Here is a 26,865-nt window from a genome sequence, read left to right on the forward strand (position 1 = left end):
TGTTTACATATTTCTACTAGAGTTCTCACGCACTATTCATGTAAATAATGAGTTTTGCATTCTTCTTTGTGGGAGGAGAGAATTGATGGACTATTGGTTTGACCAGTGTGGTTGAAGAGGTAGCAATTTCATCCTCCAATCCACTGTCACTTTTAGAATTCTATATATTGCAAAGTCAGAAATAAAATTGGCTCTTTTTCTCTCTTAAACTCACCAAACTTCTGTGTACTCATTTCGTGTCCAATAGCGACACAGAAAAATTTCTTTTAATAGAAGAGCAGATTGCATTGAATATCAGAGTCAGGGTGAGGCCAAGAGCTACAGGTGACAAGAGGCTTGGGGATTTTATAGGGCTAAAAGACATGTAAAGACCTGAAAAGACCTCTGCTTTCTGCCAGGTGTTTGGTAAAATTGCGCTGAACGATACCACAGAAATCAACCGCAACAATAACTTCCAGACCTTCCCCCAGGCAGTGCTGCTGCTTTTCAGGTGGGTGTATGACAGCTCTGCATTGTGTCAGTCTGGGAGCACCATTCCTCTGCTCTCGGGCACAGCTTATCTCCTCCTACCGTGTCATGTTCACGAGGTGAGTAGTAACATGTTGTCCTTCAGTGGGGGAGCCTGGGAATTATGTCAGATGGAAGGACCAGTCCATTAAGTCTCTTGTAGCCCAGCAGCTCACCCTGGTAACGCTCAGTGCTGGGGAGGGACATGAGTCTTCCTACACAGAGGAAAGGTAGCCAGTTTTCAGTGCTCTCCAAAGTTGATATGCATCAAAACCTTCTTTGGTTCAAATCTGCCCAGTCTGACTTCTAGCAGGGAAAGGGACATGATGAAATTGTGATTAGGCATGGCCATGCCCAGCTCAGCTTAGCACATCATCCTACTCCAGCTGGAGCCAGGGAGGGGTGCTGAAGGGGTGGGAAGCTGGCACAATTTCAACACTGCCATAATTTTTAAGGACTTCTTTAGATGCAATCCACAGACTTGTCACACACCTCTGCATGATTCTGCTTGGAATGTGAGAGCCCTGTACCCACAGCAGCCAAAGCCAGTCAGAAATGATATGCTGATGATGGCAACAAAACCAAACAGAGGAGCAGGATATGCCAGGGGATGTCAAAGCCATGCTCTTAATTGACCTCAGTGGCAAAATTTCATTAATGTTCATGGGAAGAGGTTGCTAACGTGCCAGTCCCTGTCACATCCAAGGTCACTGCTGTCTCCCCCTGCCCTTTGCCTTGCCCAGGTGTGCCACAGGTGAGGCCTGGCAGGAAATCATGCTGGCATGTCTCCCCGACAAGAAGTGCGACCCGGAGTCTGAGCCGGCCAACTCCACAGAAGCCGATCACTCGTGTGGCAGCAGCTTCGCCGTCTTCTATTTCATCAGCTTCTACATGCTCTGTGCCTTCCTGGTGAGTCCCCCCAAGCCAGACCTTCCCTCTGTCAGACTCAGCCTCTGCTTCCCCAGACATCAGCAATGCACAGGACAAGAATGATCTCAAAGAGGAGAAATCTCCCCCGGGGTCTTTCCCAGCAGCATCGTTTCAGTGACAACAGCCCTTCCCTGCCTTCCTCCAGCTCTGGGGGATGCTCTGCTTCCAATCCCTGTCTTCTGTGCACAGCAAAGGAGCTCTTTGCTCTTCCCCTTTCCCCCTAAATGAGAAAACCAAATTAGTCTGTTGTGGGCTGTGCTGAGGCTAGCAACGCCTCAGCCACACTTCCCACCTTCCCTCCTACCTTCCTTCTGGCTGTTGAGCGGGTTTTTCCTCCCCTGCCAGCAGCAATGACTGTGAGAATACACATATCCCACTTGCATCTGCTCCGTGTTGGCAGTGCAGCACTGCTCAGAGCAACAGCACACGCTCTGCAGCTGGCAACAGTGCCCAAAACTCTCCCAGTGAACAGCAGCAACATTTTTAAAGTTTTGGTCTTGGGCCAGAAAAAAGGACCTTTATCTCAGCCCCACTGCCTACTGAAGATAAATCCCACCTTGTTCTGCCAGGCAAAGACACAGGTAAATAAAAAGCCATGACAGCACATCTAAGAATTTAGCAAATTTATGCCTCATCCATTTAGTAGGGAAGAGAAAAATGTAACCAGCCAAGAATATTCCACCTCTGAGCTCTTCCCATTTAAGCCAGGGGGCTGGCATGGGGAATAAAGAAGCTAATCCCAATGGCTTCTTAGTTTTGTGAGTCCAAATTCAGACCTTAAATGGAGAACCTGGTAAAATTTACTGTTCCTTGCCTCACCCATCACATCATCTCTGTCCTTGTTTGCAGATCATCAATCTTTTTGTAGCTGTTATAATGGATAACTTTGATTACCTGACACGGGACTGGTCCATTTTAGGACCACACCACCTGGATGAGTTTAAAAGGATCTGGGCAGAGTATGACCCTGAAGCTAAGTAAGTAACCCAGCCTGGATATCAGAGCTGCTCAGGAGAACAGGCCCATTATTTTCTGTTCTCTAGACTCAGTGCAGTAAGTGCCATGTTCCTCCTGCAAGAACTTTCTTTTTTTTTTTTTTTGGTACAAAACTCCTAAAATAGCTATCACCACCAGGTAGTGCTGGTGAATCCATAAGCCAAAAGTGCAAAGATACTCACAGAAATCTCAGCATTTGGACTGCACTGATCCATGTCAGACCATTGCTTATAAACTTAGTGAGGGGCAGCAGGAGACTGAGAAAAAGAGATTGGGGGTTGGATTATTGTTGTATTTGTTTGCAATATTGAGCTGTGACTCTTCTGCTTGACTTCGTATTCACAGCAGAGCTGCTCTGCTCAAATCTCTGTTTTTTCATATGTCATATAAGCCCACCACGACCTGTACATTGACATAGCTGCATTATATTTTTTGCAGGGCTATTGACAAGAGCAGACTTGCAGGGATTTAAAGTTACACTACAACAACTCACATGAGGGCTTAACTGACATTCAGTATTATATGCTCTGTTTGACACATGCTTAGGCTTAAAGTGCATTTAGATCCCTGTGGCATTACTGTACAGTTGACAATTGTAATTGCAAAGCCCCTTCATAATGCAAAAGCCATGGAAAGAGATTTGGATGTAAACAAAAGGTAGATCTCTTTAGGAAGCATAGTGTCAAGATTAGTCTGGGCTTAGGTTCTGCCGTACGTGAGGGCATGTCACATTATGAGAGTGATACATGAATTTAAGCACTTCTTCCCATTCGTGGTGACTTCCTGGGCTGGGGGCTTTGAATATGGATGGGTAATAAGCACAGACTTGTAATAAATACACCATTTGTTGACAAAACAGATGCTACTATATGTGCTTGCTTGAAGGCAAGACTGCAGTGGTTGAAGCCATATAATAGATAGCCACTCAGTTCAGATGGAATCCTGTTCCTCCCTGTTTATAAATGGGAAGCTCTTTTATTCCTCTTCCCCATCCATGTCCCATGCCCCTCCTCTGGCTCTGGTAATTTTCCTCCCTCCATGAGAGAATTCTTCTTTTGAGATGCCATTTACCAAATTTAAGAGAAACCCAACTGCTGCTGTGAAGGAAGTTCAGTCCTTTGTTTTGTGCTCACTCTAGCCCAAAGCATAAACATTAAAGTATTAAAAGGCAGTGGCTTGGGGCTATTTATGTGGGAGATAAGCTACAAGGAAATAGACCCTTTACATATCTCTGCCTGCTATAAACCTCAGCCCAACAAGTAAATAAGCAGGTATTTATTCTGAGCAGGTCAGTGAATGGGAAGAGTACCCCAAATTATCTGTTCATGCACCAAGAAACTGCAATGTTGAAAAGGCTGAGATCAATTATTGCAAATATTGACTCAAGGATGACTGACAGCTGGGATTTCTGCACTAGTAGAAGTTATATGAGTGCCAGGCAAATCCTGCAGAAGGCACCAAATGCAGGAGGCCTGAAATAATACTTAAAGCTATGCCTGGCCTACAGGGAGCAGCAGCATGAGGCTGGAGAGAACTTCGTGACACTTTTAGCTGTAGCTGCACTCTGCAGGCAGGCCAGCAGGTCAGCCCTGGCCAGGCTGCAGCCCTCACTGTGCTTTCTTCTTTAGGGGACGGATCAAACACCTGGACGTGGTGACCCTGCTCCGGCGGATCCAGCCTCCGCTGGGCTTTGGGAAGCTCTGCCCTCACCGAGTGGCTTGCAAAGTAAGGCACACTGCTGTCAGGGAGGCTGGGCTCACAGCAGCTAAACCAGACAGTCAGACAGAGAATACAGAATGGATGGGCCTGAAAGACACCTTAAAGACCATCTAATTCCAGCCTCCATGCTTGGGCAGGGCTGCCTTCCACCAGACCAGCTGTTTTACACTAAACAGTCTGCTGTGGCATTTTCTAGCTGACTCTGCCTCACTCACTGGGCATATCCGAGCTCACTGCCCACCAGGCAGAGCCAACAAAAGCGTGTCTGAACAACTCCTGGGCTGCCCTGTGCCTCTCACCAGCTCCTCTGGGCTCCAACCACCCAGTCAAGGCCTGGGGGGTCACCAGCAGGTGGGCTGTGCACTACTCAAGGCCATCAGCCTTTTGTCTGGTTAGGAGAGTACATCTGTGCTAAATACAGCTCTTAAGTACCAAGAACACACCTCTCCTTGTGCTGTCAAACACCCATCTCAAGACAGATTAGGAGAGATAGAAATAACAGGGCATTCTCATTGTGTAACTAATCCACAGGCCATGGGTATTCACATAAGAGGCATGGCAGGTCTGGAGGGTGTCAGGAGGAGTTAAGGAGGAACATACTTCAGTCCATGTGTGGCAGTGTGATTGTTGTCTTTCTCCTCTTCATCCTACAGCGCCTTGTCTCCATGAATATGCCACTGAACAGCGATGGGACTGTCATGTTCAATGCCACTCTCTTTGCATTGGTCAGAACAGCACTGAGGATCAAGACAGAAGGTGAGAAGCTTGCTGACTGCAAGGGTACAAAGGTGTTCATGCCAAGGTGTCCTGAGCTGGAATAAACCAACAGGGACAACTTGTTGAAAATTATCCAAATTACTCATATGCAGCACGTGGGACAAACTTTGTGAAGAGGTTTGGAGGAATAATATCTTCTAGGGAAAACACAGTGTTCCCCCAGGAAGCCGGTGGTTCCTGTAGTATCATCTCAAATTACTGATCACATTCTTCACAGTGGTCTGAAAGTTTAAAGTTTTAGATCAATGTCTGCTCACACTGCAATTAGGAGGATGAAGGGCAAAGAAGCCTCCTCTTTGTACCCTGTCTGCAGAGCTGAGCCACTTCTAGACTGCTGTTGCCACTGATCTTCCAGTCCAAGGGAGAAAAAAGATCCTGGACTCAAGGGTCTCATCTCACACAAACTCCTCCTGTGCTTCCATTAGCATAAGTTAACATTACATTATAGTAACAGTGGTGTTGTAAAGAGAGATGAGAAGTAAAGGGACTATTAATAGCTTTGCAGAGACAGCAGGTATATTTGAGGAAAGCAGACAAGATTTGGGGCTCAGCTTGTCCTCTTTGTTGCTCTCTGTCACTTGCTGTAATGAAAGATATTGGTCCTGAGTCAAAATCTGGCTCCATGTATTAATGAGATGCATTAAAAGGGAGTGTAGGTCTGTGATTCACAGCTAAACACCTCTGCCTCAGGAGTGGCTGCATTACATTTCAGGCATGGGGAAGAAGTGACCAGCAGAACTTTACCTTACAGTGCCAGCTGCACACAGCTGAGCCAAAAAACAGTGGCAAAACAAAAAATTATATTAAGGCCTTGAAAGGTGTGCTAAACAGAATTTGACTGTAGTGCAAGAGACTCTCCTGAGGAAAAAGCCACCCACAATCCCTGTAAGACATCTTGTGTCTTATGAGAGACCCAAAAGGATTCAATTTTCTTGTCTGTCTGAGAGAGCCTCAAACTCTTGGAGTCTCATTGCCAGTGAACTCCTGGGAAACCATCTAAAGCCTCAAAAGCTTGCTTTCTTTCTTTCTTGCCTTTGCAGGATCTTTTAAGTGGTCAGGGCAGGAATTTGGAATTAGCCCTGATTTCTGCCTTTGATGCTGTCCATGTGTTGCATCCTCAGCTAGTTATTCCATGTCTCTATCTTCATTGCATCCTATTACAAGAACTGCTGCCATGCAGAGCCCTGTGCAGCACCCTCAGGAGCCTTAGTGCTGGGGAGAAATAAGAAAAACTGTAGGAAAAACATCTTTAGAAGGACAAGATACTGCTTTCAGATGCCTAGAGAGAGAGAAGAGAGGGGTTTGAATGTACATAAATCAAGTAACTCATTTGCGAGGAAATGGGTATCTAGAAGGAAAGTCACCTCCCTACCAAGAGATGACTATGCATATTTAGGATGAAGACCTTTTGCTGTGAGGGAGCTTTAGGAATGGTCTGAACATCTCTTGGCCCAAAACTTTCCACTACTGAAAACACTCTGACAATTTGCCTCCTGAGATTTCCATGCCAGACATTAAATTGCTCCTCTGCAAGGTCTGCTTAATTCCTGTCTCTGATGATTTTCACCCTGCAGGTAACCTGGAGCAAGCCAACGAAGAGCTGAGAGCAATAATTAAGAAAATCTGGAAACGCACCAGTATGAAGCTGCTGGACCAGGTGGTGCCTCCTGCAGGTGGTGAGTGCAGGATCTTGTCCCTGTCTCTGAATATCTGTTTTTTTTCCCCCACCTGTCCTATCCTACTGCACCTCATGATCATCAGGTGGAACAGGAAGGAGAGGCTTCCTTCTCAAAGCTTCTCAGGCTGAGGTCTGTTCTGTAGTAACATGAATATGCTGTTCTTACTGCTGAGAAATCAGGGAAAGAAAAAAATGTGCATAAACAGGAGTTGGTGCATAGGCACCCAGTGTGGCATTCACTGGCTTTCCAGGTGGCCCCATTGGCCTAAAACAGCACTTGGCAGTCAGCCAACAGAAGCAGCCAGGTCCTGAGCCTTGCTCAGTCTGCTCTGGAGTCAGTGGACCATGCCTTCTAAAATTTCCAGTGGGTTTGCAGAAAGGAGGAGAGCTACCTGGAGAAAAACGTAGTGCACATTTTGGCTGACTGACAGTTTTTACTGTGTGGGAACACAGCCGTGACTGCATTTCAGGGGAGAACACCCATGTTAGGCACAAAGAGACAGAATTCCAGTGTAGAGAAGGGTCAGAGCAGGCTTGGGATGGATGATCAGAGGCTGTTGGCAAGCCAGCCTGTGAATAAGTCTTACCCCAGGCTGTCACAAGACAGTAGCATGTGTTGACCCAGACTGGGAGGCTGCTGCTATAACAAGATCCTTTGTGGTTAACCAGCATCAGAGACTACAAAGGTTAGATGTGCTCCTGCTGCAGGGGTTCTGTGCCAGCAGAGCCAGTCTGCCCCAATGCCACCTGCACCTCTCCTCCTGACTGTTCACAGCAAGCTCTGGCTGCAGAGCAGTCCCTTCCTTCAGCCCTGCATCCTGATGCCATAAAAAGCAGCGATGAACTGCAGTGCCCAGTGCTCCTGCAAGGCTTACATGAGCGAATACACCGATAAATCAGCTGCTTATTGAATTTATTTTCTCACTCCCGGCTTTGCAGATGACGAGGTGACAGTGGGGAAGTTCTACGCCACTTTCTTGATCCAGGAGTATTTCCGGAAGTTCAAGAAGCGTAAAGAGCAGGGGCTGGTGGGGAAGCCCTCGCAGCGCAATGCGCTGTCCTTACAGGTGACAAGCGGGCCCCGAGAGGACAGGGGTGGTACAGTAGAGACAGGTGTCCCCACTTCCCTCTTCAACCATTCTGGGGGTTGCAACGGGCTATCCCTACTGGAAAGGAGTTTGATAACTTGAATTATCATACCCATCCTTTTGGATAAATACCTGTGTATCATGGGCTCACAATCCCTTAGCTCTGGAAATGGAAGGCACAGGTGAGGCATAATCACAGTTTATCAATCTGCCAGTAATATTTGAAATTTGGGATCCTCTGAACTGGTATGAAGTGTCCTACAGACATTTTCTTACTCCCACATAAATTTGACCTATTCTGAGTGCATGTTGCAAGAACACAAAATCACTTACCTGGAAAAGCATACCTGGATGCCAAGGCCATCCAACAGACAGGGCATCAGACTGTAAGGACTGGTATTTGTTCCCCACTGTGATACATGCTCACTCAGCAGATTACCAGGCTGTGTGACAGAAAGAGAAAACCCTGTTGACTGTACAAGCAGTACTATTTATGTCCCTCGAGGATACTTTGAGAAAAAAGGGTGACTCTGGAGTTTCAGCAAGCTGAAAAGTGCTGTGAAGTGGGCACAAACACAGACAGAGGCCTCAGTACACCCACAGCTTACCACTCTGCGTGGACTCTTTGGAACAGACTCCAGTCAGTGAGGGGTTTGAGAACTTTGCAGGTCCAATGCCAGAAGCTTAGTTATTAAATCCGTATTTAAGCTGCTGATTAAAAAGAAAAGATTTTCGGAGGCACCAGAGTACATGGTTCAGCTGGAACTGTGGCTGCTCTAGAGCCTCTGGTTGTGGGTCTGAAAACCCAGAGTGTAAAGCACACAGACCTGCTTAGTCAAGCCTGTGGGTTTATGTCTGTCCTGCTGTGATGAAGGCAAGGAGACTAGCAACAAACATTCCTTGGGTAGTATTGTCAAGTGTTTCTCTCTCCCTGAGGTGGAGATGAAAGAACAGGGTTTGCTGGTGTTTCTCTAGGAGCTGGGGGTGCTATGTTAACCAAAGGGGCTCCACAGTGTTTAGGAAGAAATGGCAATGCTGTTGTCTCTCCTGTGCCCACTCGGAGATATGAAGCTCTATAGTTTGCTGTTTTGCAGGCTGGTCTGCGCACACTCCACGACATTGGGCCCGAGATCCGACGAGCCATTTCTGGAGACCTGACAGCTGAAGAAGAGCTGGACAAGGCCATGAAAGAAGCTGTTTCTGCTGCCTCTGAAGATGATATCTTCCGGGTAGGTTCCGAACAAGTTTGCGAGCTGAGGCTGAGCTCAGAGTGCTACATTCTCTTTTCTTCATTCTGCATTTCAGCTGGGCCCTCCTTGTTTGATAGATCTTACTAGAAAACAGTGTGGACCTAGGTCCTAAGTTTTATCCCAATTCCTTCTCTCTTTCTCTCAAGGGAAACTTCTCACTGGAAGATTCCCTCATGAAACTTAAAGAACAGATCAGTGTAGCCATCTTGCAATCTGCAGAGCAGCAGCCAGGCACACTTTAGTGTTTTGTTCACTCCTTTCAGTGGCACTGGTAGCGTCCTTCCAAAAGGTACACAAGGACCCAATAGAGCTCCTATGGAAGGAGAAAATTTTCTGAGCAACTTAGCTAAAACATTTCTTTCTTATTTCATTCCTGTTTCTTATAATGGTTTTCTTTGGTAACTTTTCTTCTCCTTTGGCATTTTCCTCCTTTCTTTGCAGAAAGATGCTGTCAGTCCCTTTCATCACTTATCTAAACATAACTGTCTCATTTATCTTCATTTCTTCCTCCAGGTGCTTAATAGTTTCTGGTGCTCTTCTCAAATTCCCTCTCATACCTAAACATTCCTTTGTAACTGCACTGGGTAAACCAGACAGCAGCTCCTTGTTTCTTGCATTCATACCCCATCCTGGACCCCCAGGACTGGTGGGACCTGCCAGCCCTCTGAAGCCCCTGCCTGTGTGAGGCTAGTCTCTGTGACAGAGAAGTCCTCACACTGCCTTCTGGAAGAGACAGCACCAGTGCCATCATGCACACTTTGGTCCTCATTTTTTTTCCCTCAAGAACAGTCTAAATAGGAAAACACTGGGGCCCTTGCACATCTCACTCACAAAGAAAAAATCCTTTCTGTTTCTCTGACAGAGAGCTGGAGGCTTGTTTGGAAACCATGTGAGCTATTACCAAAGTGACGGCAGGAGTGGGTTCCCCCAGACATTCACCACCCAGAGACCTTTGCACATCAACAAATCTGGCAACAACCATGGAGATACCGAGTCTCCATCTCATGAGAAGCTGGTGGACTCGACCTTCACGCCCAGCAGCTACTCATCTTCAGGCTCCAATGCCAACATCAACAATGCCAACAACACGGCTCTGTGTCGCTTTCCCAGCCCACCCAGCTACCCCAGCACTGTCAGCACGGTGGAAGGCCATGGGACCCCCTTGTCACCTACCATATGTGTGCAGGAGGCTCCCTGGAAACTCCCATCCAAAAGGTAAGTCTCCCAGCAGAGAGGGAGCCAAGGGAGCAGGTGTTGGAAGGTGCATGCAAACACCAGACCACTGCTGCCAAGCCAAAGTCACTCCCAGACATTGCCCAGCCTGCAGCCTGGATTGAGCCTTCTGGTTCTCCACTTGTGCCAAAGCCCACAGATACACACCAACTGGCCACTGCAAAACACCAGCACTCTTACTGACCAACACACTTGACTTCTTTGGGCTTTATCAGGAAGAAACCTTATTTATCCCTCCTTCACCACAGGGAGGTGTTTTATCAACTGGTAACTGAAGGAGACTGCTCTTCACGTCTTAATCACCCAATAGGGAGCTTTGTTGAAGTCAGTGGGTTTTCATTCAGCAGGTCACATCCCTACAGACGTCACCAAAGACATTCTGGGACGAGGGAGGCAAGGTTTTCAAAAACAAAGCAAAGAAAATCCCCTTCTCTGGATAGTCTTCAATCTCTCTAAACACAGATGACTAACACAAAAGGAATATAATTTTTCTCAGTGGGGGATTTCTTTTTAATACTTTCAGAAACAGCAGGAAAGAGATGGATTTTTTTTTTTTTTCAGTGCAGAGAGTGAACAGTGTGAAAAGGTGGCCAAATGCTGCCCCTGGAAAGGACAGAATAGGACAATAAGACACAGGAACTCCAGTGGGTGCAGAATTGCCCAAGTGAAGAGTCCCGTGGTTTTTCTATTTCATGCCTTCCTGAGGGAGTTACACAATATGTGTTCCCTTGTGCCCTCCTCCCTGCTGAACTTGTGCTAGTGTGACACTGCTAACAGGGTGTTCTTTTCTCTCTTTGCTTCCCTGGGCACGTTCCTTGAATTAGGACACATTACTACGAGACACTGGGACGGTACGTGTTCTCCATACCCCTCTAATGCTGCCCACTATCTTCATCCTGTTCAAACTCCAAATTCCCATTAATGCTGAATGTGACCTCTCCTTTTTGGTGTCAGTAGGGCTGAAATAGAGGTGATCACCATGACAGCTCCAGAAAATACTCCCAACTAAGGACAAGTAGTGGTCCATGTTCTGGCTATTTTCTAGATTGGGGTTTTTAGAGATTCTAGCTGGGCTCACACATTTACACATTCTCTGATCACAGCATAGTGAAAGACACCCTGGCATGTTCATGCAAAAATTCTGTATGGTTTTGGCTAAACACAGACAGTTGAACAGGAGATGTCAGGTACTGATTTTTTTTCCCCTCTGCACCTTAGCAGTTTTACTTGCTTCCCATTTCAGAGAAGGGTCACTGCAGGCTCTTTTACACAATGCATATCTACATTTCTCCCAATGGTTTTTGCTTTAACCAGATGACAAGATAATGTTGACCCTCCAGACCCTAAAATACAAAAAAAAAAAAAAAAAAAAAAAAAAAAAAAAAAACCAAAAGACACCCTTCTCTCTACTGCAAATGCTAGTAAGAAACTGAAATAGTTTCCACTACCTCGATGTCCATACCTCAAAGATTCAAGCTACCTACAGATTTTACTTTACTCCTCAGAAAAAGCAAAGTCCAAATGAAGCAAAATACAAATGCTGAAATGCTGAAATATGAAACAGAGAGACAGAGAGGATGCAACCAGGGAATTAAAGGCTGGCAGAGCTAAGGCTTTGAACAGATCCTACTGAATTCAGCAGAAGCACTCTGTAGTCTAAAAAAGGGACGAAAGGTGGAAAAGCCAGCAAGGACAAGAACGTGACCAGGAGGCAGAGGGCAGAGCTGGTGCAGACTGAAGAATTCAGGAGGCAAAGGCCACACATCACAGAGATGAGAGGGTTACTGTGAGTGTCCAGGAGGCTTCTCTAAAATCCATAACCAAGTCTTTTGCAATAAGGGACAAAGCTTATTCCTGAGGCCCATCTCGGGTTTTATTGTGAGTTCAGTGAGACGTATCATTGGAAATGTGGTCAGCATTATGTGCACATTCATAGAGAGCAGGTAGTCACAAAGGACAAAATACATTCACAGTTTAAGAAACTCATCCTGTGAAAGAGGACACAGACAAAGATTGTTGCCTTGTATTTGTGAACTTTGTAGCTCTGTTCAGTCATTGATTTTCCTATGAAGGCTCTTCAGCATCATAATAAACTGAGACAGATGGAGCCTGTCATTCTTGTCTTTGTAACAGGTTGTCTTTACCATCTCCATATCTTGACTTGTCTTTTTGCTCATTAGCTCCAGTTCCAGAGACAGCCAGCTGGCAATTGTTTGCCAAGAGGAAGTGTCTCAGGATGAGACTTACGATGAAAATTTGAATGAAGACATTGAGTACTGTAGTGAACCAAGTCTGCTCTCTACCGAAATGTGAGCTTTGCAGCTTTAGTCAAGGTGTTTGGGTGGTTCTTTAATTAAGGGGGAGAGGTGGGAAGAGGTGACATTTTTCTACAAAAATTTCAATTTATGGGAGAAGGTCAGAAAATTTTAGACAACTCAAATATGAGAAAATAATTCCAGTTCAGCCCTAGAAGTAACTTAGAAAAGGTTATTTTTCACCTGGGATTTTCTTTCTCTGAATGAAACATCTGTAGGGCTGCCCCCCACATTTGCTTCTACCTCCTGATGTTCCCAGAGCTCATTTTTAGAGTTCTCTGTCTCATGGTCTCTTGTTACTGCTCCTGGACCAGTAATAGTTTGAAGCTAGCTTGCTCTTGCATCCCTTTGCTAGCATGACCTTCCTGGCTTCCTTGCTGCAAGAGGGCTTTTTCTGCCCAATGTCAGCTGCTTTTCTAAATCCCTCTGCTCTCCTTCCCAGGCTTGCATACCAAGATGATGAAAACAGACAACTCACTCCACCAGAACACAACAAAGGAGAGGACACCCGGCACTCTCCGAAGAAGGGGTTTCTGTGCTCCTCAGCTCTAGGTAACCTCCCAGCAGGGCTGGACTGTGTTTCCTCCACCTTGATGGAGTTCCCATATCTCCCTGAAGGAATTCCAGCCTGTGTGGGCATGGGTGTTGCTGTTTGCTGCATTCAGCTCATGAGACCAGGAATGCCAGGGCGTGCAGACAATCCTGATCAGGCACATGGCTCTGCTGGCTTCACAGTCAGCAGATGAACCTGTGGTTGTTTGGACAGTCCCTGTGATCTGTTTGATTGAGCCTGCCTGTGAATTAGGGCAGTTTATTTGAGAGCTTAGGCTCTCCAAACAATCACCAGAGAGTCATGGAATAGGTGAGCCTTGAGCCTATGGTGTTCTGCTCTGTGTGTATTCAGCAAGGAGAAATGAGAGACTGTCTCCTTTGTCTGCTGCCAGGGACACACTGAATGTCAGATTAAGTTAATATGACATTATATGACATGAATAGAGCCTTCCGCTCTAATTGTACCTGGAGATTTTCAAGAGCTTCACTGTGAGATGAAACCCATGAATCACAAGGTTTTATGAAAGTATCAAGAGTCTATGACAAAATGAACTCTTAGGTACAGCATTTTTCAGCCTTTATCTGGGTATTGGTGTGGTGAAAAAGGGCATTGAAGGGAGAAACTAAAAAGAATCGTGTGTAAAAAATACATTTTTACAGAAGTAACAATGACAGAGTGGTAGTGTCATGTTTAAAGTGAGGCTACTGAGTCTTCACTGAAATCCTTCAGGATGCTTCACTGTTCTAACAACATTTACTTTATTTTAAATCTTACAATATTAGGCAATGACAACTTCTATATCTATCTGTAAGGCAGTCAGCCCTTGATACAATGCTTCACTAACTACATTCTAGTGAATATTTATATATTGATGTCATAGTCATTTTAGTAGTTGGATTTTTTCCCTAGAAAGAGGAAATACTTTTAACCTGCATTAGAACATTCATTCTCTGGGTTATAACATATTTTCTCCAACCCTGATAGGGCTTTTTCTCAGCAATCCAATATTATAGATATTTAATATTTTCAGAATTCTAATTTTCTTTCCTTCTTTAGGCAAATGTCAACAAAATGAGGAAGACCACAAAGTATTTTAGAGTGTCATGTATTGAATCTTTAATACTGGATTTATTTGCCATTTTTCAGAAGTAAAGCACTTGATCATAAACATCCTTTTCAGTAGTTTTAAATTCCTCATTGGGAGTACCTTTCTCATATTTAGAAAAGTAAAGTTTAATTTTATAGTGAGTAAACAACTGTGACTGTTTCAGCAGCTCCTTCTAAAATGTTTTTTTTCTCTCTTCCCTTCCTTCCAAATTCTGAAAATGCTTCATTTCTGTCTAAGTCACCTTCCATTCACCATAAATCCCCCATTGATGGATTCAGTTGCACTTGACCTTGCTATAGACACACAGTGTGGCATGTCTGGCAGCTGAGGGACACAGATCACATGCAAGCAGGGTGCCAGTGTCACCTGAGCGGCACAATGTCCCACCTGTGTGTTGTGTACAGCCAGCCCAGCATCAGGCTCAGCTGTCACATCCTGCTGAGGGCTCTGCCTCAGCCCCGGAGGTCTGAGAGCACTGCCACTGCCTGGGAGGGGAATCAGCTGCACGTGTTTTAAAGGAGAAAAGTGTCCAAGATCCCACCTTGCAGCTTGCGTGGAAGGTGGAGCTGGTTGGTTTGTGATGCCTGAGTGCTTTCTGTAAACACATTTGCTTTGGGAAGGTCATGGTGCTGAGGGGAAGTGGACAGAGCCTAAAGCATATGTGTCTTTGCTGTATGTCCAGTGGGACTGCACTAAAAGAAACTGAAAACAGATTACCTGCAGTGTGTTATGAGTGATGGACACATTGTATGTGTTGCTGTTTCAGGTCGAAGAGCATCTTTTCACTTAGAGTGTTTGAAAAGACAGAAAAACCAGGGTGTGGATGTCTCACAGAAGACAGTCCTACCTTTGCATCTGGTCCATCATCAGGTGAGTGTTAATAACCAGACGTGGCCCCTGCCATCTGCAGTGCCCCCCAGAGCATCCCAACCCACTGTTTAAAAACCACTTGGGATAGATTCTCACCCATACCAAAGGCCCAGGTTTTAGCAATCAGGATCTTTATCATTCCCAGAGTGCTACAGGAATATGTCCCTTGCAGTCTCATGAATGAATAAAATAGAATACTAGCAAAAAGATTAAAATAACTACCCAAATAGTATGCTGCAGTACAATTACACTGGCTTTGAGGCAGCATGCACATGAATAAAGTGTGCACAGTCTACTTTAATATTAATTAAAGGTAACCAGTAAGTGTAATTAACCATTTTAAAACACAAACTGATTACGTGTAATCAATCAGCTTCTTAAGCCCTTTGTAACTGCTCAGCACCCTAGCAAATGTATGCTTAAACATGTACCTGGATGATTAGCCAGCTGTCAGGCTCCAAAGGAGAGCTGTGTCTTCTGCTTTGATGATGCCACTTTTTGTCACCATAAAAGAAACAGGTGCAGATGGCAGTGCCAGCCTTGCATCCTGCTCTGTGCAATCCCATCAGGCAGGGTAGAATGGCCTTGCTGCTTCTTTAGGCTGTCACGAGGGTAGAAAATGCCACACAACAAGAATGGGAGGAGTGAGAAGTCAGAGGAGTGAGAGAGGGGCTGGCTTGAGGCTCCCTGGCTTTTCTCACCTCCACTTCCAGAGAGTTATCCTTTAATTCTTGAACTCCAGAAAGCAGTGGTCTGCAGAGTTACAGCTGTGGCAGGGACAACCAGAAAATGTGTTGGAGCAGGGAGGGTTGGTCAGGAAAAAGCTTCCCATTTTCACCTCAGCATCAACAGCCCTCCTGATACTTCCTGCCTTCCCATGGCAGGCCAGGCAGAGGGAACACAGGCCTTCCAGCCCTCCCAGCCCATACACTTCCCTCCAAACCTCTTCATACTTCCCCAACCCACCATGCAGCCCAAAACCTGGAGGGATGGGGCTCTGCCCACACAAGTGTCACTCAGCCAGACTGAAGGGCTACCCTGAAAGAGGCATCTGGCTGTCAGCTGACAACACTCAGCAATGTTCACGTTTACAAAAATGTTAACCAACAACAGGACCTAAAATAAGACCAAAGAGTGGAAAGGTTGCCTCTGCTAAACCTAATGGATTCTGTTGCTGTGAATGCTTGAAGAGGTCTTCTCATGGAATACCTGTACATCATGATATGTAAATGTGTTCAGCTGAAGCTCAAAGCAATCCTACAGAGCATCCTTCACTTCCTCAGAACCTCACATTCCTCATAAAACATTTTGTGTAAGTTTCTGCCAACAAACTGGAAAATTGGTTCTGTTGTCCTGCCTGACAGGTCCAGGTCTCTCCTTGAAGTCCTGGCAGTTTAAGGGATGTGCTGAGGCCATCATAGCCTGCAGGGTATGACTTATTCTGAAGTTTTAAGGGCTTTCTTCCTCACTGAAATTTGACATGAGTCTGACATCTAATTACTGAGAAAACCTCAGTGAACTTGCAGGTGACTAAGAATTCATTCTTTTTTTCAGAATGAAAAATTCTTTTTTTCTGACACTGAAGTCGTCAGCACAACATAATTATCAGTTCCCAAGGATTTCAGTGGCAGATGGACTGAGCTTCACTGAACATTAGATAGCTTTAAGTGAGCTGTTCAGTTTAAATTAGTCAGTCCAGTCCCACTGTGGTCAGTGAAGAGAAGGAGCATCACCAAAGGGCAAGTTTAAGGCTTGTGTAAGTCATGTCTTTGAGGCAGTGTTTTCAGGCAGGCATTGAAGAGCAGGCAGGCTTGCCAGTGCCTTTCTGCACAGTTAGCTTAGACCAAACACAAAACCTTGCCCCAGCCTGAACACAACACAATCCACACGCTTTTGTAGTTTCTCTGCATTTATTTCATTGCTCAGCCATGAGCTCTGTGAGATGAGCTTATGACTCTGACAGTCTTGCTTACAGAACAAGGAAGCAGTCACCATCAATAAGGCATCAGATCAGCCCTGTGCAACAAGAGGCCTCTTGAGGAATTTGTTTTAAGAGGAGACTGAATGGTTCAGAGGTTGTGTATATGATTACAGGAAGGACTGGGCGGCTGAATGTATAAACATCAGATATTGATCCTCCCACCAGCAGCAGATGCCTTAAAATCCAGTGGTGGATTTGAAGTTATTGCCAAATGCACACACATCTAAAATTAGTATCTGGTATCTGTTCAGGTTCCTCAGTAGACACTTAAAACAGCAACTGGCAATGAAAATCTATGCTGTGTGTGGTGTGGTGGGAAAATGAGTTGCTGTCTCCCCCACTGGAGAAGAGGTGGTGTTTCTGGCAGGACCGTGTGGAATGGGGCTGCATCCCTCCTGGCAGTGCCATGGGAGTGGGGCTGCATCCATCCTGGCAGTGCCATGGCAATAGGACTGTATCCTTCCTGGCAGAACCGTAGGGAATGGGGAATGCATCCTCCAGGCAGTGCTGTGAGAACGGGGCTGCATCCTTCCTGACAGTGCCTTGGGGAATGGGGATGTATCCCTCCTGGCAGTGCTGTGGGAATGGGGCTGCATCCTTCCATGCAGGGCCTTGGGAATGGGGCTGCATCCTCCAGGCAGTGCTGTGGGAACGTGGCTTCATCTTCCAGGCAGCGCTGTGGGACTGGGGCTTCATCCTCCATGCAGTACCATGGCTCCCAGGCTAAAGAACTGCGATTCTGAAAATTTCCAATCCCGTGCTTAGCACTAGCACAGGATACACCATTTAAAAGCAAGCTTGCAAAATGAGTTTGCAGCACACATCCAAACCCTTCAAGGAGCTGGCAGCTGTGTTCATAAGCCTCGAGAGTCTCCAGGCCTTTCTCGGATGGTATCTCCAGCACCTCCCTGTTCCAACCCTGCGAGCTCTCACTCACGCTGTCCCTCCTCTGTCCGCAGGCATTAGCAGTGGCCGGCCTAAGTCCCCTGCTCCAGCGAAGCCATTCCCCCACCATGTTCTCTCGGCTGTGTGCTACGCCCCCGGCCACGCCTTGCAACCGGGGCTGGCCGCAACAGAGCATCCCAACGCTGCGCCTCGACGGGGCCGAGTCCTCGGAGAAGCTCAACAGCAGCTTGCCGTCGGTGCACTGCGGCTCCCGGTACCCGGAGAGCGGCGGCAGCCCCAGGAGAGCCCGGCCGGTGTCCCTGACCGTGCCCAGCCCGACCGCAGGGAGCAGCCGGCAGTTCCACGGCAGCGCCAGCAGCCTGGTGGAAGCGGTAAGAACGCACAGGCACCGAGGATGCTGTGGCTAGGAACAGCTAGAAACGTGGCCCTGGAACAGCAGGATGCCAGCAGGAGGAGAGCCCTTCTCCCAGCAGGGGTTTAGGAGCAGGAATGGGAGAAGGAAGCCCAGCAGTGAAGAGGGTTGTGTTGGAGGTGTGGCAGGGTTGATACTGCAGGGTACTAACACTTGTCTTTGTGTTCTGGTTCCCCCACCTGCTTTTGAAGGTCTTGATTTCGGAAGGACTGATGCAGTTTGCTCAAGATCCAAAGTTCATTGAGGTCACAACCCAGGAGCTCGCAGACGCCTGCGACATGACGATAGAAGAGATGGAAAATGCAGCAGACAACATTCTCAATGGTAACAGCAAGCAGAGCCCCAATGGCAACCTCTTGCCTTTTGCTAACTGCAGGGACCCAGGGCAGGACAGTGCAGGAGAGGAAGAGGAAGAGGTGCAGAACCCGGATTGTAGGATAAGTCAGGAGGAGCTCAAGGACAGCAGGATTTATATCAGCAGCCTGTAGTTGCCAGGGCTGGAAGCGATGCTGGTTTTTTATTTGTTTCAATGTTCCTAATGGGTTTGTTTCAGAAGTGCCTCACTGTTCTCGTGACCTGGAGTAACCGGAACAGCGTTCTTCATTCATTTCTGTTGGGACGAGTCGCAGAGTTGGGTGGTGTAAGAAAGCTTTTCAGGAGCGGATATAACCCCAGCACGTGTCCATGAAGGAAGAGTGAGGAGGAGGAGGAGAAGAGGAGGAGAGCCAGCTCCCTCTTTTTTTCAGTCCCTGCACAAGGAACGACAGCCGCCTCCGGAGCACCAAGGGGAACCTCAGCTTCCTGTGGATCGCCCTAGCCAAAAGGACCCTGCGCCAAACGGGTGTCTTTCAGCCTTGCTTGTAAAAATCATTTTGCACATATTCTGTATGAGCCTCACCGTCTCCATAAAGCCAAGGCCCTTTGCTTGGGAAGGAGAGGAAGCCTTCTGCTGTGGATTCCCACACGGCCACGGGGAGGAGGAAGCAGGAGAAGCCCGAGGCTCCGGCAGCGTCCCATGCCGGCCAATCAGAGCTCGGGTGGTCACTCGCCAGCCAATCCATGTTTAGGCGGTTGTCCTGCCAGCCAATCAGAGCTAGCGCGCCAACTGTGCCAGCCAATGGGAGAGCAGGCATGGCGGGGCTGAGAGGCCGCTGGGCCGTGCAGAGTTCTTGTTTCGCAGTTTGGTATTTTCTTGAAAGCATGTTGCAGTTTTTATTTTGACTATTTTATTTTTATTATTATTATTATAATTATTATTATTATTATTTTGAGGGAGAAGGGAGTGTTTACAGCGTTTTGTAATCACCTACCTTTTTTTGGTTTGGTTTATTTTCCCCTTTGCAGATGTTAAATTGGTTTGATCATGTTGTATTATTTAAACTGGGGTGGGGGTGGTTTCTCCATTGGAATTTGGTAGAAGTATAATGATAGATGAGTTTTACCAACCATTATGTACACCGAGGATTTGTAATTTTATTTACTAGCAACTGAAACCATTTGTTGTTGTTGTTTTATAATTTAAAGATAGTAGGCAATGCACTTGATATAGTCTTGCACATTTGAGTGATTGATTTGGGTTCTTTTTAGTGCTAAGTGTATCTGTGAGTGTGGGAGCAATAGGAGCAAGTGTGTGTGCGTGTGTGTGTGTGTGTGTGTGTGTGTAAGAGCAGTTCTCCACGTCTTGGTTTGAGCTGCTTGGTTTGGTGAGATCTGTATCTGGGGCCATTAGAATGCAAAAACAAACCACTGTCTCTGCTTTTGAAAAGGGAATCAGTAACTTTGCATTTTCTGTTCCACAAGATATGCAAAAACAATGCAATAATATTAATTTTAAAATAAAATTGTAAGTTGTGTCGGCATTAAAACTGTATAGAAAAAAAAAATTTACGGGGGTGGGGGGGAAACAAAAAAAACAAAAACAAACCAGAAGACTTTACGCTTCGATATATTCTGTGTGATGTTTTATTGCATTGATAATGTTTCTGTTGAAGAAACCGTTATACTTGAATTCAGGTCAGTTTCAGTATTTTTCAAATATTTTTTTAAAATGAATTGCAATTGTGCCAAGCAAAGATAATGAATTGAATTAAGTTTGTTTTAAAAAAAAAGAAAAAAAAATAATCACTTCTTGTATATTTTGCTGCATGTCAAGTGAGTCATTTCGTATTTGGAATGTGCCAAGCTTTACCTTTGAACTTTTAAGTGCTTTTTTACGTGTGGTTGGGGAAAGGGTACTACTTTATTTTATTTTTTCCTTTTTTAATTTGTACGATGAACAAAGTGTACCTGGTGTAAGTATCTATTCTGCAATCCACTGACAGGTTGAACGTTACTGATTTTGCATATCTTGTGTTCATTTTCCTTCTTCCTCACTCCCTTTTAACATGCACGATGACTTTATCGGTAGAGAATCTTTCTTCCCAAGACTGGGACATTTTATTCAGGCTTTGTTTTCTTTCCTTTTGCTCAGTTCCTCTAAAGGTCTTGTCCCACTCAAGAGTGGCAAGACCCCCAAAACCCATTTGGCAGATCCATCCTACTTGTTCAGCTGGCACCAGCAATTTAAGGAGTGGGGCATAAAAAAATCTGGCTTCAAAATTATTTTATTAAATAGCTGAACCCCGATCAATTTTAGCAGGATCCTGGGATAAGAAATGCAAGAATCAGAACAGCTGGCAAAGTAAAGTTATCTAACCCTGGTCTGGGCTAAAAGCAGAGGGAGAGAGTTGTGGATCTGTATTAGGAGAATTGCTACAGGCTGGTCAAGATGCAGGTGCCAAGTGACTTCTTGGTGTTCCTATGCACGGTCTCAATCCTCGTCCCAGACTTTATGTCACAAAACATCTGGCAGTACAGCATGTCCCAGCCACAATTCCTGACTAGTAAGTGTGAATCTCTCTCACACTGATGGTTGGCCCTCACCCTGAGAGAGGCTGAAAAAACAGGCAGGTATTGTTAGATTTTATGCAACTGTTTTTTCTCTAGACTACTGCTGGGTTTTTTCCCCTCCTCAGGATGATTCACAAACTTGCAGATCAGTTCTGAGGTGTGATCTGACTCAGAGCTAAACTTTGATCCAAATCTTGAGGTTCTGCAGATGTCCGAGAGCACCCTTCGCTTCATACATTGATTACATTATTTTTGTGATGCTCTTGTTTTTCTTCTCAATTCTCTGGGGCATAAAGGAGCAAAGGGTATTTTTGTCTGTACTTTTTGAACTGGCCAGTATCATCTCAAGATACCTTGGAAAAAAACAAATACTAGAGAAACATTAATCCATTTGTACAAGCATCTGTCATCAAAGTCATAATTCAAGGTTTCCCTGGAGAAAGTGACCACCTGATGTGGGTCAGCCTCAACCTTTCATCCCTAGAGCCTGTACGGAGATGGACACACATGTGAGTTTGCTGCTGATTATGTGCTCCAAAGGGACTTGAAAGGGAAGAATGCCCATGCCTGGCTGTACTGAAAATAACATGTAAGGGCTTCCTATCTCATTTTCTTTCACTGCAAAGTCCATCTGACCCTCCCAATGGAAAACGGGTTCTTCACTCCTGAAAAACAGCGCTTACCTAAATTAGTCACAGTGAGTGTTTGGGATGCTTGACAGCCCATCTTTTAGGCTTTTTCTTGATGGAAAGGAAAATGACAGGAAGGATAGTGCCCCAGCCATTCTTGGTGAAAGATGTTTCTCCCTCGGGGGTCAGAGTCTATGGCCAGGGGAAACCCCACTCTCACCTGGAAGACCTCGTAGGTGCTGCAGAGTGGAAAATGAAAGGCTAGCAGAGAATGCAAAAAGGTGTTAAATTTAGTAATTGCTGGTGCCAGCTGTGCAAACTTCTCTTTCTGGGGAGGATGGCTTTTTTTTCTTTTTTTTTCTTTTCATTTGAGGTACTTCCAATGTGCACATTATGACAGGCCTGAGCAAAGAGCTGCTGCCTCCTGCAAATGAGGCAGAGTCTGGGGGACAGTGGGAAGGAGGGGGCAGGTTTAGTTCCTGGAGTGTTTCCCTGTGTATGGGAGTGGATGGTGGGTACAATCACTGTGCTGTGTATGGAAGCTTTGAAGGAACTGATGGCTGAGAAGTGGCGTGGAAGGAAAGAATGGGGAAAATGATCTGCTGTTTGCCTCTGAGCATCTTTGACTCACGAGAGGACACTGCAGACTAAAGACATTTCTTATAACACAACAAAACCTCCTCCCTGTATCACTCCTGCTCATTAGTCCAGACAGTACTGGGTCAGCCACATCGGGTGCATTTCTTTTTTTCTTCCCTATTTCTGTGTGGCTGATGTGATGGGAAAGCAAGTGGAACTCATGATCCAGAGCTGGAGTTTCGTTGTCCACAGACCTTTTGTGCATCATCTGCCTCTTCAGCTGGACGTGTGGACGATGATGGTGTAGATGCTGCTGCTACTGCAGGGGTCCCGCCTGTTTTCTTGCCCTGCTCACCACACCCCAGCACGGAGGGACAGCCAGAGAGGCGCCATGTACAGAACCGCATCTATTTCTGCTTTGTTTTCTGACTCACAACCCTGCCCCAGTGACTACGACGACAACAACAACAAAAAAGGGCAAATGCATTTTTTACATTTCTTGATAATTTCCAAAGCAATGTATCATTGCTTTCTTTAGACTGATGCCAATATAACAGTTGTATGGGTCTCAGCCAGGCTCCTGTGTCTTTTCTGCCTGAGTTTCAGATTGCTGTATGAAATGTATGCGCGTTTGCACACAGACACAACCAGACGAGGTGGCAGCACCCTGAGCCCGTGGGGTTGGTCACCTGTGTCACAGATGGAGTTGCAGACCTTGCTTTGTACGAGTAGATGAGAAACCCCAACCCACCGGTCCAGGGAGCTGAAGTGAAGCAGCCCTACTGAGACAGAACTGAGTATCCTGGGATACATCCATGGTCCTGCTGTGACTGTCCCCACAGCAGGGGCACTGCGGGGCAGAGGAACACTGAATGGGGAATTTGGAGCACAACAATATTGAAGTAGAATCCAGTCAGGGGTTTCTGGTAGCAGTGATATTTTATCAGTTCTCATAATGAAAACTGTCGTGCATATTAAGAAAACATTCCAGGCCATCAGAAGCCTCAGTTCCCATCTTGCTAACATGAGGCTGGAGGTCATTAAAGGCCAAGGAGGTTGTATTGATGCAAAGGATGTGGAAAACAGAATTGGGCTCTGAAAAATTTAATTGCATCTTTCCCCCATTTATTTTCTTCTTTAAAGGAGTCTAAGAAATACAATTCTCAATAGCTGCACAGGGTTTCTTTTTTTTCTTCTTTTGAACGTTGTGAAACTTGTAAAGTTTTATTCTGGGTGAGCAAGCCCAGGGATCCAAAAAGTTTCCAATGGGGTCTCAGTCCATGGAGCTTTTTTCTCTGTTCCTGCTTTGTTTCTGGAAAGCTGAAACCACTCTGGCCTTGCTGCTACAGCTCCCTGATATTGGGTGGGTGTGGGCAGAAGCACAGCAGGAGAGATGTCCTGTTCTGAAGACAGATTGGGTTCCAATTGCTTTCAGAAAACTCAGTAGCATGACACTGGAATGGAAAAAAAAAAAAAAAAAAAACCTCTTCTGATACAAACTTTAGTGTTCTAGTTAAATTCTCCATTCTTCTCCTCTCCCTTACGAGGAACTTGACACTTGAGCATAAAAACCAGGCCTTCTTTAGGGGCACAGGGCTCGACTCAGTTGCCTAAATGTGTGTGTCCACTGTCATTTGAGATAGCCTACAGTATCCTCTGCCAGGTCTGCTGCAGCTGGTGGGGAGAGGCACAGCTCTGGCCCAGGCAGGGCTGGTTTCACAGAGGACAGCAGAGATCTCAGGTGGCAGGGGACAATTAGACAACTTAATCAAGTCCCTTTCTAAAGGGCTAATTGACAGGAGCAGCACCAATGACTGATGTAATGAGGGAATCTTCATTAGCATTACCAAGGGCTTAGTTAGGCAGGATCAGGAGCTTGTCTTCACACTCCCATGCTGTTGTTTTTCTATCCCATGTCAGACACTCTGCCTCCATTCCTGCCACCTGAAGTTGGCTCTGCCTGGTCATTTCCTTAGGCCAGGATTAGCAGCTGCATCCCAGGCCCAGGGGAGCAGGGACAGGCTGAGGCAAGAGCAGGCATCACTCAACCACAGATTTTTCTGCCAGCATTCCAACAGCCCCTTTCCAAATCTTTTCCCTATTTGAGACAGAACCACAAACTCAGACACCATTTGCTGGGATCATCATTCAGGTGATTAAACACCTGTGTTTTTCTGTTAGTTCTCTCCCAGTTAGGCTGAAATGCTTTTCAGTATTTTAAGCATCCTAAGTCAGTCTGTTCCCATCTCAAGCACCTAGGTAGACTGGCAGCCAATACTATCTAAGCATCATCAACTTTATAGTTGCTCATAGAAATTATTGTTTCAAGCTTACTTAGTCTTAACAATTTGAATGTGGGAAAATTTTGGAGGAGGAGGAGGAGTGACATTGTAAATATCCCTGACAAACACTGCTGCATCACACACACAAAAAAAGGGGAGATGCTTATAAAACTGCCTTAAAAATCAATTCCGAATGATGAATCTCCCTCCAAACAATTGCCGCTTGATAGAGCAAGGAATGAGTCACTTTGGGTGAATTCTGGCAATTCTGGTTGGAATCTAGTCCAGTTTCAGGAGCAAAAGTGTAATTTAGGAGCTGATCTCTCACTCAGTCTGAATTCACATCAGCACCAAGGACTGAGCACTGCAGGATCCAAAGGGTTTAAGTCCAGGGTTACTGTCTGTGCATGGTTTGGGTCTGGCACAGCAGGTACTGCGTACCGGTGTCTCCCAGTGACTTCAGGGAAGATGGGGTTCCTCAGCACCTCTTAAGTTCAGGCCCTGGAGCACCATTTCCTGCTCTGATCATCAGCTATAAATGTTGATAAATATAAGTGTTTTGCCTTCATTTGAATTGCCCAGAGCTGTAAAATGACCTCTCTCAAGTATAAATCAGTCCAGATATAAACCTCCTCTCCCACTCTTCCCTATGCTCCCTGCCCACCTTCCCATCCCTCCCTTGCACCTCCACCCAAGCCCTTCCCTGTCTCAATTCTTTACCTCCTTCCACACTTTTATATCTAGTTTTCATGAACCCACAGAAATGCTTTTGTAAATACTGCTGTACAGTTTGTAACCGTCATGTAAGCCTGTCATCAGTGCCAGAGTCCGTCTTGCCCTCTCGCACGTTTTAAAATCAACAGAGGAAAGTTAGAGCGAGTGGCCTGCCAGTGAGCTATAGGGTCATCTCTGTGTGGGACAAATGTATATTCCTGTAAGATTGCATTTTTATCTAAGGAATGATGTTATTTTAAAATTGCTAATAAATTTCTAAACAATGTCCAGATTTGTTCAATATTGTAAATGGTATCAAAACTCCTTTGACGTTGTTCCCTCCTACCAGCGGTGGCTGAAAATTAAAGACATCTTCCTGCAGCCCCTTATTTCCCATTGGCGGCCCAGCTGCCATTCAGGGGCTCTTGTCCCTGCTTAAGGGACTACAGAACGGCCTGCACAGCCACAGCCAGCCCTACTAAACAGCAGCTTAGGAAATCCAACCACTGTCTGTACTGCTGTCACCACAGAAATTCGGACGTGTCACGATGTCCAACATGTGACTCATGTGCAACCACACACTTAACATTTTCTCTACTGGATTCCTTCTTACCAAGCACATGCAACAGAAAATGAATGCCCTCAGCTTAAATACAGTGTAATTAGGATATACATAAGCCATGAAGCTAATGGGATGATAACAAGTAATGTTCCACATATTTGCTTGTCGATTGAGCAAATTTGTTCTACCATGGTTATCAGGAAATTATACCACGATGCCAGCTGAACACAATGTTTGTGTTGCAGCATTATAAATCACAGTGTGCTCAGCCCAAGTACATCAGTCTAAGATTCAGTAAAAATAACGGGGTTTTTTCAGTTACACATGCATATATAAATATTTTTCTCTGACTTGCACGTAACTGTCAGAACTGCAGGCTCTGCTGTTACTTTTAAATTGTGGTGGCACAAAGCGTTAAAAACCCAGGAAGTGGTGAAAACCTGTCGGTGTCATCAGTGCAGGGCAGAAGGCTCACCAACAGAAACCTCATTATCTGCAGGCTCAGACTGGCCACCGGTTAGACATTTGCCACCACAAAAGCACAGTAAACCACCCTGCTCACGGCTGTTGGTCAAAGCCCATCAAAGGGCTCAGCTTTGCTGGAAAACTCCCCGAGTTGGCCACTTGGTTGAGTTACAGCTCTGTGTGAGATCATTAGGTGAAATCCATGGCAAAGAACAGGCGAAAGTGGCTGTGGGCGTGCTGCAGTGTGAAAACAGTGCGAAACCTGGAGTGAAAGCTGTGAGACAGCTGAAGCGGGGTGACCCTCAGGAACGAGTAACAGGTTTGCAAAGTCCCCTGCGAAGCGGATGCATTTAGAACATCCCCACAAGTGGAAAAGCAGAACATACACCTGTAGTGCTTTTTGTCCAGCAGCTGCAGAGCGC

General features: G+C 45.8%; 1 protein-coding gene across 50 annotated transcripts in view; it reads left to right on the forward strand.

The window, feature by feature from the left end:
* Window positions 1-25,706, forward strand: part of CACNA1C (calcium voltage-gated channel subunit alpha1 C) — a 459,731-nt gene extending 434,025 nt beyond the window's left edge. For 24 of the 50 annotated variants that reach the window (XM_085568454.1, XM_085568453.1, XM_085568461.1 and 21 more), the window contains 15 exons: window positions 399-490; window positions 1,251-1,416; window positions 2,287-2,414; window positions 4,062-4,158; window positions 4,806-4,908; window positions 6,504-6,605; window positions 7,547-7,674; window positions 8,775-8,924; window positions 9,808-10,160; window positions 11,003-11,029; window positions 12,359-12,487; window positions 12,936-13,045; window positions 14,921-15,024; window positions 17,965-18,282; window positions 18,515-25,706. In XM_085568454.1, the coding sequence (XP_085424580.1) occupies window positions 399-490; window positions 1,251-1,416; window positions 2,287-2,414; window positions 4,062-4,158; window positions 4,806-4,908; window positions 6,504-6,605; window positions 7,547-7,674; window positions 8,775-8,924; window positions 9,808-10,160; window positions 11,003-11,029; window positions 12,359-12,487; window positions 12,936-13,045; window positions 14,921-15,024; window positions 17,965-18,282; window positions 18,515-18,811 (2,304 nt within the window). In that variant the 3' untranslated portion in view covers window positions 18,812-25,706. The remainder of the gene's footprint in view (window positions 1-398; window positions 491-1,250; window positions 1,417-2,286; window positions 2,415-4,061; window positions 4,159-4,805; window positions 4,909-6,503; window positions 6,606-7,546; window positions 7,675-8,774; window positions 8,925-9,807; window positions 10,161-11,002; window positions 11,030-12,358; window positions 12,488-12,935; window positions 13,046-14,920; window positions 15,025-17,964; window positions 18,283-18,514) is intronic. The other 26 variants (XM_085568458.1, XM_085568482.1, XM_085568468.1 and 23 more) reach the window with 5 other exon arrangements.
* Window positions 25,707-26,865: the final 1,159 nt, after the last annotated feature.

This window comes from Lonchura striata, chromosome 1A (genome assembly GCF_050655825.1).
Source record: "Lonchura striata isolate lonStrDom1 chromosome 1A, ASM5065582v1, whole genome shotgun sequence".
NCBI lineage: Eukaryota > Metazoa > Chordata > Aves > Passeriformes > Estrildidae > Lonchura > Lonchura striata.